The sequence below is a fragment of the Impatiens glandulifera genome, chromosome 5, assembly GCF_907164915.1.
Source record: "Impatiens glandulifera chromosome 5, dImpGla2.1, whole genome shotgun sequence".
Classification (NCBI taxonomy): domain Eukaryota; kingdom Viridiplantae; phylum Streptophyta; class Magnoliopsida; order Ericales; family Balsaminaceae; genus Impatiens; species Impatiens glandulifera.
In genome coordinates, this window is record NC_061866.1 from 49,184,581 (window position 1) to 49,205,673 (window position 21,093).

At 33.6% G+C, this 21,093-nt stretch overlaps 1 protein-coding gene across 1 annotated transcript; it reads left to right on the top strand.

Annotated features, from left to right (window-relative positions):
- The first annotated feature begins 7,503 nt into the window (after positions 1–7,503).
- Positions 7,504–21,077, top strand: LOC124938418 (callose synthase 5-like). The gene is made up of 42 exons (XM_047478852.1): positions 7,504–7,690; positions 7,766–7,866; positions 8,969–9,090; positions 9,188–9,284; positions 9,382–9,492; positions 9,580–9,708; positions 9,791–9,883; positions 10,183–10,274; positions 10,373–10,499; positions 10,594–10,731; positions 10,804–10,880; positions 10,974–11,052; positions 11,197–11,322; positions 11,407–11,521; positions 12,229–12,563; positions 13,105–13,157; positions 13,253–13,313; positions 13,397–13,478; positions 13,558–13,607; positions 13,776–13,862; positions 14,176–14,295; positions 14,385–14,479; positions 14,570–14,654; positions 14,723–14,883; positions 15,234–15,357; positions 15,440–15,534; positions 15,639–15,747; positions 15,826–15,977; positions 16,540–16,649; positions 16,744–16,869; positions 16,936–17,004; positions 17,292–17,481; positions 17,580–17,691; positions 17,783–17,902; positions 17,982–18,097; positions 18,196–18,279; positions 18,539–18,651; positions 18,717–18,946; positions 19,203–19,997; positions 20,077–20,127; positions 20,223–20,408; positions 20,490–21,077. The coding sequence occupies exons 1-42, from the start codon at positions 7,504–7,506 to the stop codon at positions 20,724–20,726; spliced, it is 5,742 nt and encodes a 1,913-aa protein (XP_047334808.1). The 3' UTR covers positions 20,727–21,077.
- The last annotated feature ends 16 nt before the right edge of the window (positions 21,078–21,093 follow it).

The following is a 21,093-nucleotide window of genomic DNA, read 5'->3' on the forward strand; positions in this document are numbered from 1 at the left end:
GATGTTCCAAGGTTAACTAAGAATGTACCAACATAAATTTCTAATTATTATGATAGTAATTAGAAATTGGACAAGCTTACAGTCAGTGACAAGTCTAGACATACACGTCTTAGACATAATGTCATTATACTATACTCTCTAATGGAGTTATCAAATTTGACTATGTAAGTCAAAGATAACATTGTGGATCCACTAATAAGATTATTGAATAGAGAGATAGTTTGAAGTCTTTTGAGACATTAGCCTACTATAAGTCGGTATGAAGGAAAATCCAACCTATGCAGATTGGAGATCCCAAGAACTAGGTTCAATGGGACAACCTAATTGTACTGACTTGGAAAGTTATTGTTGAAGATTAATCCTATAATGAAACAATTTATATTTTGACGAGGATAAGCATATCGCTTTTAATGATTCTTTGTGAACAAAGAGATCACCTATGTGAGGGAGAAGTGGGGCCGCTTTAAAGGAATTGCACGGCTCAATTCTAGACCCTCTCACAGAATCAGGCGCGTGTTCCATGGCCTAAACGGACACAACCATGAGAGCTTGACATGTATCAGGGAGAATTCTATGTGAAAGTGTGTAATCGTTTACACAAAAGGCAAAATAGTTCAAGGACATCGAGTCTACTAATCAGCTAGTAAAGTTATATGCTTTCACAAGGGAATGTTCAAAGGGTTATACCTACTTATCCTATGTAGAATTCAACTATTGAACCTTTCACCGGATTAATCTTTCAATTTCCATTAATGTGGGGATTGTTGGAATTTTTAAATTAATTCTATAAATTCCATTAATGAATGGAAATTAGAATGTGGGTAATAAAATCAAATCAAATTCACATGAAATTCAAACGTGAATTAAAGGATGAAATTTGATCCAAATGTATAATTTAAATCAATTAATTTAAATTAATTGATCTAAAATACCTTGATGACCAATTAACAAAATGTTTTTAATTTGTAGTGTCACTACAACAAAAATGACTTTCGGCGACGCTTAAAAAGACTTCTGCCAACCTTTAAAACGTCGCCAAAAACATTACCCACACTTATTCTTGCGTCGCCAGAAGCAGGGTGGGCGCAAGTTTTTACCACGCTTATTTAAGCGTCGGTACAAGCGTTGCCGAAAGTTTTAACGACGCTTATTTAAGCATTGGCAAAATTAAAAAACGTCGCTAAAAGTCTATTTCATTTTTAAACTATTTTTTTAAATTTTGTTTTTTTCTATTTTCATTTTAGTTGTTAATTTTTTATTTCTACTATTATCACATTTGCCCTTCATCTTTCAAGTACCTGATAAACATAACCCTTAAACCCATATTCCAACACATTATAACCTTAAAAACACTTCAGAAACTAATGAACTCTCTCCTATTTTATATACCAAAAACTTCTTCTTTTTCTCCAATGTGGGATAAATGTCATATTAACACTTCAGAAACTCTCTCATATTTTACTTTTCATTTAATTAAATTTAAATAATAATTAAATAAAAGACATATATTAATAATACTATCTTTAAAAATTATGTTATATAAAAAATATTAATTAAATTTTAATATTAACAAAATTTTTAATCAAATTTAATTTTAAAAAAATTAAAAAATTAAAAAAAAATATTTTACAAAGTTTAAAAATAAAACATAAAAATTATTAAAATTTAGAATATTTAAATTATAAAGGTTTTAACAAAGTTACAAAGTTGGTATGTAAAAACAATAAATGTGGTGGTATAGATATATAAAGGTTGGCAAAAGTTTTTTTCTTTTAATTTTACCCACGCTTAATATGGGTTGGCATATAAGGGTCGCTGAAAGTATGTTTTGTTGTAGTGTGTAAATACCTTAATTGTTTTGGCAAACAATTACTCTATAATGAAGAGAAAAACGTTAAGTAATGAAGAGGCAAACAATGCCAACTGTTGAATCAAATGGTGATTTTATTTAATGGTTTAACTTTCAACAATATAAGACCTCTCATTTCTAATCAAAAACTCACTTCATCCTTAATTTTTTTCACTCTAGAATTCAAAAGCCCTCTTCTTATTTTGTGAGTGTTCTTCGAGTTTTTCGCTCGCTATTTTCCGTTGAAATCTGGTGATAATTCAGGTACACTGATCAAGCTCAACGAGTAGTGATTTCAGTGCAGAATCACTACTGGATTCATTATACCCTGAGAGACAGCCATCTACGATAAGCTCCAGCACAAACGGGAGATGGTGGAACTGTTTTAAGGGAAATGTGTCAAGCACATGCCTCGAATCAACATCTTAATCGGTGATTTCGTTCTTTGTAATATTGTATTTATTTAATTTGTTTAAAACATCATTTTTATATATATATTTCTGTTATTTTTCGAGACAAGATTTCTAACTATATATATACTTGAAATTAGGGTTGATGATATATCTCCGCCGTTGATGGTGGCTCATCAAAGAAAACCGGCCAATGATGATGAGTACTATTCATGTTGACAAGTTCATGATCATCTGATCCTAGGGTTGGACCAATTACATTTGTTTATAACAATTTAATTTGTCGTTTCAAGAACTTAACATAACGAACAGCTTCATCCAACATGGATGCCGTATCCATCTTTGTTCCACCAGGAACAAGCCTTTGAAGGATTCGGATCTTCTCACTAATCCTCTCTCTCCTGCGCCTAGCCGCCACGCTTTGAGGATCGTCGCTAATTCTCACGTTTCTTCTCTTGGGCTTATGGATTGTTGTCGGATCAATGTTTACCGGTTGCATGGCTGCAATCTTATACATCATCTCCTTCGTAGCCCCCAACTCTTCTTCTTCATCTTATTTGAGAGTATTTTTGTAAGTCTATTCGAACAAGTCTCTTAACAAAATAATAATAATAATAATAATAATAATAATAATAATAATAATAATACAATACTCAACCACGTGTGAAAGGGACCACATCTCAATATAAATAAATAAATTTAGTTATACTATTATGACAAGCCCATCACAAGTTCAATAATTTTAAATTGTATAAGATTAAAAAAAACCTGCATCCCTCAATTATGTATAAGCTTAAGTTTCAAATTATATTAAGTGTGACATCATGTTTTATATTAGATTAAAGGAGATAATTATAAATGGATAGAGAAATATGCATATACTGTATTAAAAAAAATTATGAACAAAAATATATTCATATTATATTATAAAATACGAGCATTCACGTAAATTATCTTGAAAAAATATTTTGATAAAATTTTAATTATAATTTATAAAAATAAATAGTTAAAAATTAACATGATTCCTATAATATTTTTTTTAATCATGGTTAATTAGAAGAAATTAACACGATTTTAACTATTTTCCTTAATTTTTATTATTATTTAATATTTTAAATAAAAAATTATTTTTTAAGTTAAAGTAAGATGTTAATAATCATTCATTATATTTATATGTATAATGTGCATGTTTGAAAATACTTGAAGCTACATTAAAATTGAATTTGAACAGATAAATAAAATTAAATTTGTTTATATATACATAATTAAAAGAAAAATGATAGAGAGCGCGACTTGAGACAGCGACTGAGAGAGCGATGCCTATGTGGGTTGACAGATTATTAATTATTTTCTCTCTCTTATTATTAATTATTTTTTCTCTCTTCCTATCAATCGTGAAAATAGAAATATTAGATAAACATTTATTTATAATTATTTACAAGTAATAAAACTAAAAAAATATTAATAAGTCAAGAAAAAAATAATAAAAAAAAAAAAGAAACCATCAAAAATATTTGATAAATAAATGAATTGAAAAGTCATAAAAATAAAATAAAAATAAAAGAGATAAATTCATAATTCAACTAATCAGTGATATTAATTAGGGTTTAGGGTTTAGAATTTAGTATTTAGGATTTAGGTTTTAGAGTCTAGGGTTTAGGGTTTAGAGTTTAGAGTTTAGGGTTTAGGGTTTAATAAGAGAGAGAAATTATTTAATAAAAGGAGAGAGAAAATAATTAATAAGAGGAGAGAGGATATTCTACAAAAACGTGTTTTTTAATTATTATTATATTTTTATTTATTTATTAATTCCACCTGTCAACGCACGTAGGCATCGCTCTCCCAGTCTCTGTCTCAGAGTTGCGCTCTCTATCATTCCTCTAATTAAAATATGAAAAATGATAGAGAGCCGACTTGAGACGACTTGAGACAGCGACACTGATTCAGCGATGCCTACGTGGGTTCTGATCCAGCGATGCCTACGTGGAGAGCCGACTTGAGACAGCGACTTATTCAGCGATGTCTAAGTGGGTTCTGATCAGCGATGCCTACGTGGGTTCACAGGTATAATATTCTCTCTCCTATTATTAATTATTTTCTCTCTCCTATTATTAATTATTTTCTCCCTCTTCTTATTAAATAATTTCTATCCTATAAAATAATAAAAAAAAAAAAAAAAGATGCCATACAAAATAAATAAAAAATATTTGATAAATAAATGAATTAAAAATCATAAAAATAAAATAAAAATAAAAGAGATAAATTCATAATTCAACTAATTAGTGATATTAATTAGGGGGTAGGGTTTAGAGTTTATGATTTAAGGTTTAGGGTTTATAATTTATTTAAACATATTATTAAAATATTTAATGTGAGAGTTTGTTGTAAATTATTGAGTTATTTTAATCTCTTAAATGAGATTAAATGAGAAATAATAAATATCAAATAAATGTAAAATAATAATCGTGATAATATGGATAAATGAGATAAATTAATTTGTAGAGATAGAGAGAAATTATTTAATAAGAGGAGAGAGAATATTTTACAAACGAGTTTTAATTATTATTATATTTTTATTTATTAATTTCACTTGTCGACCACGTAGACCATTAGACCATCGCTCTCCCAATCCACGTAAACCATCGCCCTCCCAGTCGCTGTCTATCAGTCGCGCTCTCTATCATTTCTCTTAAAATATATAAGGACCAATGTAAGAAAAGAAAAAGAAGAGGCCATCATTGGTATTTGGTAGTTTATAAACCAGTAAGGTTGTCCCAACTTAACGAAATTTCAATACTTGGCATATTTTTTAAATTAATAATCCCCTCTTTAATTTAGACTTTATTCCATCAAAATTAGGTACAAAAGTGACCCACTAAATATAATAGCACGCCTTATCATCACAGTTTTAGGTATCTATCCATAAATTAATTATATATATATATATGTTACAGATAAAATTAATAAATGGCAGATATGTCCACTATCTATGATTTATATTTGACTTAAAAAAATAAAAATTGTCATTTGGGTTTCAAAAAAGGGTCATTATTTTCTTATAGTTTAAAAAATATAATCCAGTTGGTATACATATTCCCTCGTATACTTAATTATTCACAATATCCAATCCATCTAATTCACTTTTAGATAATCAGCCTCTAGCCCAATCATTTTTTTCTATTAAATTATTAACGCAATTAATTAGTTGTCAAATAATTAAGATATGACGCATATTCCACCTTAATATATATTTTTTCGTGTTCAACTTTTAAAGTGGAATCATTATATTTGATTGATATTATAATTTATTGAACAATGCAAATTAGAGATACAAGTCCAATTGTATTTGAGGGTATAAAATTTTCTTTTACAAGACTTAGGATTGTGTTAATAAATTTGAATGACGAACTTTCAGTCAAAATTGAATGAAAAATTCCAACTTGGTATAACAATTCACTAGTATTTGTAACAAAAGCAAATTTAGATTTGCATTGCCAAGAATTGCATTGTTAATTATGTTATCCGCCTCCATATATTATAACAAAAGTTGAGAAATGAAGTAACCTTGTAGACTTGTAGTCAACTTCGATATTGGGATCCTTAACTTAATATTTGATTCCGATCAAGATTGTTAAAATCGAGAGTTTACGTAAAATGTAAAATCGTTAATCAGTCATAAATTCGTAAAATCTAGAATTTATTTGAAATCGTAAGAGTTTAATTTAAAAAATAATAGTTATATGTTATTATTATTTATATAATTAATTAAGTATTTTACACTTAGAAAATTTTAAAAATTTATATATTTAAATATAAAATTAATTAAATAATAAGTAAATAACACCCTACAAACAAAATATACTTACAAAATTAATTATATTAATTAATTTATTTGAAGAAATAATAACTTTATTTTTTAATTTTTAAATATAAATTTATTTTTTAAACGTAAAATCGTATAAAATCGTAAAATCGAAATTATTTATAAACTCGTAAACTCGTAAACTCGTAAAATCTTATTATCGTAAAATTAAAATCGTAAGAGTTTACCTATTTAAGAGTTTACTTAAAATCAGACTCGTTAACTTGATATGAAATCGTAAAATTATAATATTTTAATAGTCAACTCGAGATTTTAACCGACTTGGTTCCGATCACTTATATGTTAAAATTTAAACGAACGGTGAAACTTATGAAAAAATATTATAATTGAAAAGAGATGGTAAAGTCAAACAAAAAACTCTTTATTACAAAATTTACAACAATTTTTCTATGAAAAATAATGTTTGACACTAGAATATATACATTAGGGTGACACTTAAATTCCAACCAAGATTGTGTTTACTAAGAAAAAAATAGAAAATTAAATGGAAAATGGGCTTGGGCTTGACATTCACCATGCTTCTCTTGGGCCCATGCTTGAAAGGGTCGAGAAGTCAAGTCAAGTCTAAGTCAAGTCTACATCTGCTTGGGCTTTTTGTAAATCTCCTAGATATAAATTATAAACAAAAATTTGTTAACGGAATTGGACACTTTTTAATTATTTAATTATTTGAGTTTTTAATTTGTTAAATTATTATTATTATTATATTTTTTTAAATATTTAAAATTTATAAAAAAGAAAATAAAAATATTTTAATATTTTAAATAAATAACGAATTAACTAATTAAACATTAAAATAATAATAATAATAATAATTTCATAATAACCCACTTTAACCGATCTCTTCATTATATGCGTCTAAATAAATAAATAAATAAAAAACAGTTATTTACCTGTACAGCTGTTGTAGCTGATCTATATAGTGTGAAGAGGGATTTAACAGAAAAGAAAAGTCAGTTTTAAAATGCTTAATTTAATTACAGAAGAGAGAGAGAGACGGAGGTCCAATCCCTAGTGAGAGAGAGAGCAAAAGGCAAAAGAGTAGGTCCGCAAATGGTGTGGGTCCGTCCTTTGTATTCTTTCACTCCCTTCCTCTAACTACTTACAACTGTCTCTCTTCGTCTCCACTCAAGCTACCTTCATCTCCTTCCCGCGCGCTTTTCTTTCAACAAAACTCGATCTCTCTCGCCAACAAATTCAATTGCATCAACAACAACAATCATCTCATTCCATTGCTGATGATCAGATAGATATATTGATTCAATACATCAAACGTCGACCGCCTAAGGTTACTCGTATATACATTTCTCCTTTCAGGCGGCGTCACCGGCCTTTGCCAGGAGGAGGAAGAGGAGGAGATCATGTCAGCTCACGAGTCTTCCGGCCAGCCGCCTATGCTCTCCAGGCGTCCGTCTCGGAGTGCTGCCACTACCTTCTCTATGGAGGTGTTTGACAATGAGGTGGTTCCTGCATCTCTCAACACCATCGCTCCTATCCTACGTGTAGCTACTGAACTCCAGATCGAGCGTCCTCGAGTAGCATATCTATGTACGTATTATTATTTATTAAGTTTATCGATTCAATTTCACTTATTCCTTTCTTTCTTTCTTTCTATCTTCCAAGGTCGATTCTATGCATTCGAGAAAGCACACAGGTTGGATCCTAGCTCGACAGGACGAGGCGTCAGACAATTCAAGACGCTGCTTCTCCAGCGATTAGAGCGGGTACGTAACATAATCTTCTTCTTCTTCCTCCTTGCTCACACACACTTTCCGTTACATATATACATATATAAAATATATACTGGAATCCAACAATTCTTATAGATGCAACCGTGTGCATGTGATAACATTTTCTGAATCCAATGCCCTAGGGTTTATATACATTAATTCTAATTAAACAATTATATCACTAAATTAGGAATTCGTTATTCCTTCTCAGAACTCTAAAAATTGTAAATTTTGATTATTTTACTATTTTATAACTAATATCCAATCTTAGTAACTAACTATTTGTAACGAAAATTTAAAATAGACTTATCAAGTACTTAAAATATTATTTGAACAGATGAAAATGGAAATTTTTATAATAATATCATCATTTCGAGTTTATTTAATTTGAATTAGTATTTTATCTATAGGAGTAATTAATATTTAATAAGCCACCTACCTTATAAAATTGATATCCGTGGAAACAATTACCTTTTCTTGTGTATGTACTGGTTTAATTTATGTGTTTTAAGCTTAAGACAAATGAATCTAAATTTCTTAAATTGAGTTTACTTAAATATAAAATATATATTATTATTTCTCAAGAAAATACTCTGTTGGTTTATTAAAGTCAAATCTCATTAATTTGATTTTTACTTAATTATTTTAAGTTGTTTTTTATTTAAAATATTTTAAATTCAATTGAAGTAAATTATGACAGAATAACCTAAATTCTATAAAAAATAAAAAATAACAAATCAAAGTGCAAAGAGTTTTGTTTATGAAACTAAAAGTTCCCATTTTGATTATGGTTTATAAAAACAATAATAATGTTTTATTATGCTTAATTTAGTTAATAAATGACCATGCATATTGTTCATTAAATTTATCTTGTTAATGAAATTGTTAACATATGTTTATATTAGTTATGATAAGTTATCATTAATTATCTAAATTCTTAGGTTGATTTGCACCTTGTGTGAAAAAGAAAGATTCTTAGAAAATGAAGAATCTTGGTTTATATTAATTGTGGGATGGAATAACAAATGAAGAAGTTAACAATGTTTACAATAGAAAGTGATTCAAGGTTTTTCTGTTTGTGGTTGGATTGATTCAGGACGATGCGCCAAGTTTGGCAGCCCGAGTGAAGAAAACCGATGCACGAGAAATTGAGAGCTTCTATCAGCAATATTACGAACGTTATGTTCGATCACTTGATCAAGGAGAGCAAGCCGATAGGTAAGTACCAAGGGTGAACAATCAAGTTGAGACCTCTCATCTCTCTCTTTCCGCTCTTGGGGGTAAATTAACTGCTTGCTATCTTCTTTCCTAACAGAGCTGTACTCGGAAAAGCTTACCAGACAGCTGGAGTTCTTTTTGAAGTTCTCTGCGCGGTCAACAAGAGTGAAAAAGTTGAAGAAGTTGCTCCTGAGGTCTGTTCATCGTCATCATACTTCTGGTTTCCCAACTTTAGAGAGAATTAATATTAATAGAAAATCTTATCATAATAGTCTTATTTTGTGCGAGCAGATTATCGCTTCTGCAAAAGATGTTCAGGCTAAAAAGGAGATTTATACTCCATACAACATTCTTCCCCTTGATTCTGCTGGAGGATCACAGTCCATTATGCAGCTCGAAGAGGTATGGGAGTCACGCAAAATATGTCTGTACAATGCGAATGCTTCTTTTATATGTATTTCTCTTTTTCTCCATCCCTTTTCATGACAGGTTAAGGCTTCTGTGGGTGCACTATGGAATATTCGTGGCTTGCACTGGCCATCCTCATTTGAGCAGCAGAGGCAGAAAGCTGGAGATTTGGATCTTCTAGACTGGCTAAGGGCCATGTTTGGGTTTCAAGTATGCAATGTTATCCCATATAATACTTTTATATGAGTTACATGAGATCGCTTATCTCCTTCTTTTCATCATATCTCTACAGAGAGATAGTGTCAGGAACCAGAGGGAGCATTTGATTCTGCTTCTTTCCAACGTCCATATACGGCTTCACCCCAGGCCTGAGCCTCTTAATAAGGCATGAATGTTATCTCCTCTTAAATATTTACTACTATATGACAATTGACAACAATATTCAGGCTACTATAACTTATATTGCATTATATATCCTAAATGACTTGCACCTTTATTCCCAATCATTGGGTTTTCTTGTAAGCAGTGGTTAGTTATCTCATCTATATCTTCTTCATTGTCTCTGTATTAACATGGTATATTGCTTTCCCCCCCAAAAAAAAAACATGGTATATTGCTCTAATAATCTTAACCATGTTCTACATAATATTCCTTGATGATGACTCCAAATTTTCTCTTGACCAGCTTGATGATCGAGCAGTTGATGCAGTCATGAACAAGCTTTTTAGGAACTACAAAACATGGTGCAAGTTTTTGGGCAAAAAACACAGCTTAAGGTAACCCAAATATCACATTATATCTTAACGGACTTGTCACATTAACCTCTCTCTATTTCATACTCTTGCTTATATTTTTGAAATCATATCGACCATAGGCTCCCTCAAAGTCAACAAGATGCACAACAGAGAAAGATTCTATATATGGGTCTCTATCTCCTTATATGGGGCGAAGCTGCTAATATCCGGTTCATGCCAGAATGCCTATGCTATATTTTTCATAATGTCAGTATTCTTTCATTCACCATATTTGCCTTCTTCATGTTTTGTCAACCTCTTCTATATTTGAAAGATGTTTAATGTCCTATTGCAACTTCAGATGGCATATGAACTTCATGGTTTACTCGCCGGAAATGTTAGTATTGTCACTGGTGAAAACATCAAGCCATCTTATGGTGGAGATGATGAGTCCTTTCTGCGCAAGGTGGTAACGCCTATTTATCGTGTGATCGAGCGGGTAATACTCCACATTGACCGATGCTTCTTGGTTCCCTTTCACATAAATCTGATTCCCCTTATGATACTGTAGGAGTCAATGAAGTGTGCAAATGGGAAAGCTCCTCACTCATCTTGGAGTAACTATGATGATCTGAACGAGTATTTCTGGTATAGAACAGTCCCTTTTGGAGAAGTTGATACTAATGTGTAGCTTCCTCAAAATTTCCCCTCAAAAGCATGATTCTAAATTATAATGTCCAGGTCAAGTGATTGCTTCTCTTTGGGTTGGCCTATGCGTGATGACGGTGATTTTTTCAAATCCACTCGTGACTTGGTGCAGGTACTATGATTAGAATATGTCAGCATGTCACAGGATTTGATCTTTTGTATCTCATGAGGAGACAATAGTATTATGAGAACTGAAAAGATTATCTTATTGTGACATCTTATTAATGGGAAGATCGGCTTGAATGCTTTGTTCCAGGGTAGACAAGGCACACCAATCAAAGCTGGAACCACTGGAAAATCATATTTTGTTGAGACCAGAACATTTTGGCATACTTTCCGTAGTTTTGATCGTTTCTGGACCTTTTATATAATGGCTTTACAGGTACTTATGAAACCACATTCCAAAATAACGTCTTAGCATATTTTTTGTTTGTCAAAGTTTCATTACTCCAATTTTCTTCTACAGGTTATGATCATTCTTGCATGGAAAGATGTTTCTCTTGCAAACATTTTTCAGAAGGATATTCTCCATCGCATTTCTAGTGTGTTTATCACTGCAGCTTTTCTTCGGTTACTTCAAGGTAAGTAATTCGATATTGCAATGACCAATCAAAATTATAAGTACTGGGACATAGTCACTTTTTACTTTGTAAAATGAGAATTGTAATTGTCAACATAATTTACTACTTATTCAAGAGAATAATTGAAAATAAACCTATAGATAAAGATGTCTTATATTGGGATCTGGAATGAGAAGGAATACAGATTCCTTTTACTATTAACACTGATTATTTCTTGGCTTTACAACTTTTTCATGACCTTTCTAGTCTTTGTTTTATAACTAGAAAGTACACAACTTCAAAATAAAGCAGTTTATATAAAAATTATAGACCTTTTAGAAATGTGATCATTCAATATCCCTGTTATTTATCCTCTTTGAGCAGTTGGTCAAACGCCATATTTTAGTACTAACTTTACAAGTCAATCCACATCTAATACAATACTGAGCCTCCCATGCTTTTATGGGGAAAATGTTTCTATACACTTTGATTAGATGATTTACTGCTTTATTATGATGTTAATTCCATGTTAATTTCTGTGCTTGTTTTTCTCAATTTGAACTAATGCAAGAGAATGTGAATCCTTAAAAGTACTTTACTGCAATTACATTTATGCACCTGCTAAGCTTGTTCCTCTTCTAGTTCTTTTTTGAGTTCCTGGTGTGGGACATTTCTTCCTGTTCAACAACAAAATAAAATTCTCACTATTGTCAGTATTTGTGTATTAGGTATCTTGGACATCGTTTTGAATTTCCCTGGCTATCATAGGTGGAAATTTAGTGATGTGCTGAGAAACATTCTCAAGATAGTTGTTGGTTTAGCATGGAGTATTGTCCTACCTCTATTCTATTCAAGTGCTTTTGGTGACACTCCCCAAAGCATAAGAAATGCATTTGCTTTCCTTGATGGATTGAAGGGTTTTACGTCATTGTACATAATTGCTGTCGCCGTCTATTTGGTTCCAAACTTACTGGCAGCAGCACTGTTTATCTTCCCCATGCTACGACGCTGGATTGAGAACTCAAATTGGCACATAATAAGGTTTCTTCTCTGGTGGTCACAGGTAACTTTTGTGTTCTTTTCCCTGTGTATTGTGGCATAGGAGACAAATATAATCTGTTACTATTTAAAAAAAGATAAATTCATTAAATAAAATGTATACACATTAAGGGGGAAGAAAAGGTCTACATCACTTATAGTTTGAGCGTGGAAAATGGATGATAGTAATCTGGCCATAAGCTTTACAATTTTAGAGAAATTAGAAAACCTTCTAGCCTAATAAGAAGGTTAGGAAGTCAGATTGGCTAATGTGTTCTGAGCATAGGCTTGGACGTGATGTTCTAACATGTCACACAATGCATGTTGGTCAAACATGTCCATACATGGGAGGGCTTACGTTCATGTTTGAATTCTGCAACAAAACTCATCCTTTGGAAGATTATTTAGTTTGTTGTTCTAGGCTCCTAAACTGACTAGCTATATTTTTGTAATGGCCAAAATGGGTTTTGAGACCTACATGAAAATGTGACTCGAAATTTGTCTAGTTTCCTTCATCCACAAGTGCAAGCTCTACCATCTAGCTGAATTTCATGTTCTTCTTGCAGCCAAGAATTTATGTGGGGAGAGGAATGCACGAGAGTCAATTTGCCCTTCTGAAGTGAGTTTATTATTCCTGTCATTTGGTGGTGGAATAATTCACTCCATTTGTTTCTGCATATTAGTTCAATTATTTATTTCTGTTACCAATTTCAGGTATACTTTTTTCTGGGTCATACTTCTTTGTTGCAAATTTGCATTTAGCTATTTCTTCCAGGTGATTGCCTCATCTTAAATAATTTTGGTAAGAGATTAATGGCAGTAGGTAGATTTCAGCATTGATCGTCTCTGTCTTTGCAGATACTACCTCTGGTCAAGCCAACAAAAGATATATTGAATATTCATCATGTTCAGTTCACTTGGCATGAGTTTTTTCCAAATGGTATTCATCAACTTCTTGCACTTTCTTAAGATGTAAAGTGAAAAATCATTTCAGGAAAAGTATTTGTCTACCATTGCAGCTAAGCACCATTATGGCGCGATTATGTCACTCTGGGCACCAGTGATGATGGTATGTCCTTTTTCCTTGTGTGAATGGGACTTCCAAAAATTTGATTAATCTTGTATGTTGCACATCCGACTTCAACGTTTAATTGGAATTTCCTAGATTTTGATTGATCTTCCCATGCCTCATTGCATAAGAGTGTACTTCATATACTAAAATATATTTCCATTTCAGGTTTACTTCATGGATACTCAAATTTGGTATGCAATATTCTCAACTATCTGTGGAGGTGTGATTGGGGCCTTTGATCATCTTGGAGAGGTCATATTCCTAAAGTTTCATTCTTGTCCTTCTATTAATTGGATAATTGCCTAGGGTACCTGTTTGATTTGCAACAGAGGTCTAGTTTCTCCTGATTTACATAATATCTTATGTTGTCTCCTCATGACTACCTTATTGGGCTATATTTTATTAATTGAGCAGAGTGCTTATCTCTTTCGGTTACTCGCAGAGCAGTTTTTTTCTTTCAGCATAGAACCCTTATCAATTGTTATCTTAATATATGATGACAAAGGTGAACTAGTTTTAGTAAATGATCCTGTTCTAGTGAATTAAGCTCTTTCTCTTCTCTCAGATTCGAACGCTTGGTATGCTCAGATCAAGATTTCAGTCTTTACCAGGTGCATTCAATGCATATCTGGTGCCTTCTCAGGCTAAGAAAAAAGGATTCTCTTTCGTAAAGCAATATGACAAGGTTCCATCTAATGCTCACTCACGTACATTTATTATCAGAAACTCTTCGAACTCTCTTTGTTGAATTATTCTGTTTCTGTGTATGTTTAGGTCACACCCAACCGAAGGAGTGAAGCAGCCAAATTTGCTCAATTGTGGAATGAAGTAATAGTAAGTTTCCGGGAAGAAGATCTTATTAGTGACGGGTAAGGCCTTCAATCTAATTGGTTTTCTCCTGCTGCTTATCTGGCTCTGCTATAATGTAGCTGAACTGAACCCCTTTACCTTCATTCCAGGGAGATGGATCTGATGCTAGTTCCATATTCTTCTGATCCTAGCCTTAGCCAAATTCAATGGCCACCCTTTCTTCTTGCTAGCAAGGTCAGTGCACAAAGTAAGATTTTTGGATCTCTTAATTTTCTTGTGTTTCTGACATGCTGGATTTGCAGATCCCCATTGCACTGGATATGGCAGCTCAGTTCAAATCAAAAGATGCTGATCTCTGGAGACGCATCTCTGCAGATGAATACATGAAATGTGCTGTACTTGAATGCTACGAATCATTCAAGGTTGTCTTGAATGCTTTGATCATTGGAGACACTGAGAAAAGGTTGGTTTTCCAATATGAGTTAATTTACCAACACACAAAACCAATTCAAGTCAAGAGACAACCTTTTTGGGAGAATGTCCATTCATCTGTTGATGACCTTTTGAATGTCCGTTTAATGACCTACAGTTTCTTTGGTGATCAACACAATCATATTGATCCCAGTTTGGCCCAAAGAAACCCAGTACATGTTGGCCAAGTACTCTTATAATAGAAAAAGCTTATGAACTATGACTTGTGACTTTTTCAGAATTTGTATTATAAGTGATCCCATAATGAGTACTAACATCTCGAAAGCGTATCTTGTTTTTCCCTATCATAATGACAATTTATGATCATTTCCTCCGTGACAGGATGATAGGCCTTATCATAAAAGAGGTTGAGAACAATATGGCAAAAAATACACTTCTTACAAACTTCAAAATGGGTGCCTTACCTACATTATGTAACAAGTTTGTGAAGCTTGTGGAAATCTTGGTTAGTCCTCAACGAAGAAAAATAACTAGTCTGTTAACCTCTATTAGTAATTATTTTTATGTCATTCACCTCAATATCACAGAAAGATGGTGATGGAGCCAAACGTGATAGTGTAGTGCTTTTGTTGCTTGACATGTTAGAAGTGGTTACTCGTGACATGATGGTGAATGAGATTCGGTTAGTGCATTACATAGAAGTACTTTGAAGTTCAACATTTACATTGTAAAAGCTCTCTAGAATTGCCATTAGTCTTTGACAATTTAACTATACAATATTTTCAGTGAAGTTACGGAACTTGGTCATGGCAGCAAGGATATAGGGAAACCCACTTTTGCCAATAAATCTGCCATTGCATTTCCTCCTGTAGTTACAGCACAGTGGGAAGAGCAGGTATACATAAAAAAAAGTTATGCTTTAGAAGCCTATAAGATGTCAAATAAATGTATCATCATGTTCGCTCTGTTGCAGATAAGACGCCTTTATCTCCTATTGACAGTAAGAGAGTCCTCCATTGAAGTTCCAACAAACCTGGAAGCACGTCGTAGGATATCATTCTTCTCAAACTCATTGTACATGGACATGCCACGTGCACCACGTGTTCGGAATATGCTCTCGTTCAGGTGCTACTAATAGAAATACTGTGATAGTAATATAATATTGTGTTATTACATGTAACCTCTCTTGCCTAAGAAATTCTGTGATCATTCGTCAGCCTCAAATGCTAGGAGTTTCCCACAAACAAAACAATCTACAATATTTTAGTACCTGATATGCTATCTGATCACTTATTTTTTCTCCTGTAAAAGTGCGCACCTCACATACATAACTCTTTATTAATCCTTACAAGTTGACCTTTTTCAGAAAAGGATATGCTATCTGGCCACATTTTCCTTTATTCTTCTTCTGAATTTGGGAAATGGAATTTGGGGATAAACTTACTGATTCTCACCAATTGATTTTATAACATAACTACTAATTAACAGTTGAACTATTTTATCCTATAATCATGTCATTTTACTCTTATGACATTAAGTACTCAAACTTGTCCACAAAACCTTATGCAACAACATGTTCTTGTAATCTGGTAAGAAGGCTGTTTCCTAAATGTCTAATTTACATTATGGGTACTGTACTATCATGTTTCAACTCTAAAGTGTCCATGGTGTAATTTGATATTGGCAGTGTCATGACCCCATACTATAGTGAGGAAACTGTCTATTCAAAAAGTGACCTGGAGATGGATAATGAAGATGGCATATCAATCTTATTCTATCTTCAGAAGATTTTCCCAGGTTGCATAAAAGCTGTAAACTTCCATGATGACAGCCTATATGTGCATCTAACTCTAGTTGTAACTAACTAGTTGACCAAATTATCTTGTTCCAGATGAGTGGAATAATTTTATGGAACGTGTAAACTGTAAATCTGAGAGCGAGGCGTTGGAGAATGATGATACCACCTTGCAGCTACGTCATTGGGTTTCTTTAAGAGGGCAGACTCTCTTCCGAACAGGTACTTCTCCACTCTTCTTCTAAAACTGAATTTGTTTTCATTTTCTGATAATTTCATATACTGCAGTCAGGGGAATGATGTATTACAGGAGGGCCTTGAAACTTCAGGCTTTTCTTGACATGGCTAATGATACAGGTGAGAATAACATTGACACATTTTGCTTGTGATGGAGAGACACATTTTCTCTTCAGGCTAAACTAGTTTGAAGTGCTTTTCCCAAACAAGACATCAGATAAATATAGCAGAAAGCATTTTAATTGTTCTGAAGAACTATTGAGGCGATGACATTTAATTTGAATTGATGAGGATAAATCCACATGCATTACCTTTTTGCTCTCCTCCACAAAAAAGAAAGAAAGAACGTATCCTCACTAGTCAATAGTGATCACCAATGACTAAGCAGACTGTATTCTGATTGTCAGAGATACTGGAGGGCTACAAAGTTGTTGCAGATCCTTCAGAGGCAGACAAGAAGAGCCATAGATCTGTATATGCTCAATTAGATGCTGTGGCTGACATGAAGTTCACTTATGTTGCTACGTGTCAGATATATGGACACCAGAAGAGAAGTGGAGATCGACGTGCTACTGACATTTTGAATTTGCTAGTAAAGTAAGTTTCTCGCCCAATACAAATGGAGCTCTCCTCAATTTCTTCATTGCTTGATGTTATCTTATGATTGGATTTTTGGATTTGGTACTTGTATTCAGCAATCCATGTCTCCGAGTAGCATACATTGACGAAGTTGAAGAAAGGGAGGGAGGAAAAGTGCAGAAAGTGTATTACTCTGTATTAGTCAAAGCTATTGAAAATCTTGATCAGGTATATGACCGCCTTTAATACATATTAGACATATGACCATGCTGCTTCATTCTAATCCAAAATAATGTCAACATTATTTTTGTATTGAAAGGAAATCTACCGTATAAAGCTCCCGGGAACAGCAAAACTAGGAGAGGGGAAGCCAGAAAATCAGAACCATGCTATTATTTTTACTCGAGGAGAGGCCCTTCAAACAATTGACATGAATCAGGTCCTTTGTATTTCCATCTATCACTGTTCTTCAAGACTATGTGTAGAAACTAACATTTTTCACCACAATAACTTATTAGGATAACTATTTGGAAGAAGCTTTTAAGATGCGTAACCTACTAGAAGAGTTCAACGAGGATCATGGTGTTCGGGCACCTACCATTCTTGGTGTTCGAGAGCATATATTCACTGGAAGGTGTATTTTCTTTGTTTGTCTTGCTTATCACTCAATGACTTGATAAATTAAATGAGAATTTTTAGTTATTGGCATCTCGTATGGAATTTGTGCTGCAGTGTTTCATCTTTAGCATGGTTTATGTCCAACCAAGAAACAAGCTTTGTTACCTTGGGTCAAAGAGTTCTAGCAAGACCTCTAAAGTATGTCTTTCTTTCCTGTCTCATGTTTGTGTGATATGTATATTTTTGAAATAAAGTGCACAATATGTTGAATGAAAGTAAAAGCTAATGCAAACCTACTTAAAACATATATCACATTCTGTGAGACTGCATAGTTCCTATCATTTTGCTTTTCAAATCACGAACTTAACATTTATGTTTCATACTCTGTAGTGTGTTAGTTGTAAGGAAAACCTCTATGACCTTGGGATAAGAATCTTATTCTGGTGATTATAATCAGGGTCCGCTTCCACTATGGACATCCAGATGTATTTGACAGAATTTTCCACATTACTCGAGGAGGCATCAGCAAAGCCTCTCGTGGAATCAACCTTAGCGAGGATATCTTTGCTGGTAGGTTTCAGCATGTAATTTTATTCCATATAAAGTGGACCTTCAACATTTAATTTATTTTGTAGGTTTCAATTCAACACTAAGAAGTGGCAACATCACACACCATGAGTACATCCAAGTTGGAAAAGGAAGAGATGTGGGTCTCAACCAGATCTCACTTTTTGAAGCAAAAGTAGCCTGTGGTAATGGCGAGCAAACTCTCAGCAGGGATATCTATAGATTAGGCCACCGCTTTGACTTCTTCCGCATGCTGTCATTTTATTTCACGACTGTTGGATTTTATGTTAGCTCAATGGTAATGTTCATTTACATCTTTATCACAGTCTTTGATGAAATCTACCAGGATCCTTCACGGCATTGTTATAGAATCTGAAAATGCTTAGGTTTATCTAATTGATTTAGACTTAATGAAGATAACACATACAAAATAGATTTATCTGTAGAATATATTTTTGACACATTGTATGAAGAATCTGAAAATATATTTTTTTTTTCTCTTTCTCTTGCGTTTATAATACCTCAAGACACATCTTCTTTCATTCAATGTGCAGATTGTTGTCCTTACAGTGTACGTTTTCTTGTACGGAAGACTATATTTGTGTCTAAGTGGATTGGAGACTGTGATCATGAAATATGCTAGGGCGAAGGGAAGTGATCCTTTGAAAGCGGCCATGACTTCACAGTCCCTTGTTCAACTAGGTCTGTTGATGGCATTGCCTATGATAATGGAAATGGGATTGGAAAGGGGTTTCAGGACGGCATTGTGCGATATTATAATCATGCAGCTTCAGCTAGCTTCTGTATTCTTTACATTTTCTCTAGGGGCAAAGGCCCATTATTTTGGGCGCACAATTCTGCATGGTGGGGCTAAGTATAGAGCGACAGGGCGTGGTTTTGTGGTCCGGCATGAGAAGTTTGCAGAGAACTACAGGATGTACTCAAGGAGCCATTTTGTAAAAGCTCTGGAACTTATGGTGCTGCTGATTGTTTATAGAGTTTATGGTGTTATGAATGACGACGTATCTTACGCGTTGCTGAGCGCCTCAATGTGGTTTCTAGTAGGGTCTTGGCTGTTTGCCCCGTTCTTGTTTAACCCTTCTGGATACGAGTGGCAGAAGGTAGTGGACGACTGGGATGACTGGACAAAGTGGATCAACAGCCGTGGAGGCATTGGAGTACCAGCAAACAAGAGCTGGGAATCATGGTGGGAAGAGGAGCAGGAGCACCTGCAATTCACTGGATTTCTTGGAAAGTTTTGGGAGATCATACTCTCCCTCCGTTTCTTTCTGTACCAATATGGAATTGTGTATCATTTGCATGTGTCCAATGGTAACACGAGCCTCGCAGTAAGTAGAAGACATGTTACTTACATACATACATCATGGAAGCTCTTTTCATGTCTTGACTGACTGACTATACATACAGGTCTATGGTCTATCTTGGCTTGTCATTGTAGCTGTTATGATCCTTTTGAAGGTATGAATGACGATATTGGTTATGGAAAAAATAGAGATAAAGAGTAAAGTTTTATAGTGTTTTTGGTAAAAACTAGTACTATTTTACTGGTGCAGATAGTATCAATGGGAAGGAAAAAGTTTAGTGCAGATTTCCAACTGATGTTCAGACTGCTGAAGCTTTCCCTTTTCATTGGTTCGGTGGTTGCTCTTGTAATCCTCTTCAGTTTCCTGAGCCTTACAGTGGGAGACATCTTTTGCAGCCTTCTGGCTTTTATGCCTACCGCATGGGCCATCTTGCAGGTTAGTGTACTTAATTAGTTGCTTTTGTATGTGGTGTGTGGTTATCAATTGTAATTGTTGTTGTTTGTTGGATGGACACAGATATCACAGACTTGTAAGCCTGTGGTGAAAGGATTAAAAATGTGGGCTTCAGTTAAGGCTCTAGCAAGAGGGTTCGAATACGTGATGGGGGTTCTGATATTTGTGCCAGTGGCTGTACTGGCTTGGTTCCCCTTTGTCTCGGAATTCCAGACACGTCTGCTCTTCAACCAGGCTTTCAGCCGTGGGCTCCAGATTCAGCGTATTCTCTCCGGTAGCAAAAAGAAAAAGAACGATTAGTAACGTAGAGTTGTTGTTGTTTGGATGGATCATGGATGGATGGAGTACTGATTTTGAAATAACACACACCACCAGACATACATACAGAGTTGTTGGAATTGAGAGAAAAGAACCAAGAAAATATACTACAACAATAGACAGAAGAGGGAGGGGAGAATGGAGATAGCATTTTATATGACCGGTGGAAAAAAAGAGAGTCAGTCTCAAAAGCAGCAAGCAGGCAAGCAAGCTTAGCTAGTCTCTTGAGTTGCATAAATAGTTTCACTCTACCAAGTAACATGTATTTGTCGTGTGATCTTTTCGCCCATTAAAGATCATGCAAATAAATGTTCTTGCATTTCATATTTCTTTCTTCTTTTTTGACTAC

Excerpts from the sequence above, each read along its gene's own strand:
- LOC124938418 (XM_047478852.1), top strand. The coding sequence starts at position 7,504 with ATGTCAGCTCACGAGTCTTCCGGCCAGCCGCCTATGCTCTCCAGGCGT. Across the intron at positions 7,867-8,968 it reads TTCTCCAGCGATTAGAGCGG|GACGATGCGCCAAGTTTGGC; the intron begins GTACGTAACATA and ends GGATTGATTCAG. Across the intron at positions 12,564-13,104 it reads TTCTTCTCTGGTGGTCACAG|CCAAGAATTTATGTGGGGAG; the intron begins GTAACTTTTGTG and ends TTCTTCTTGCAG.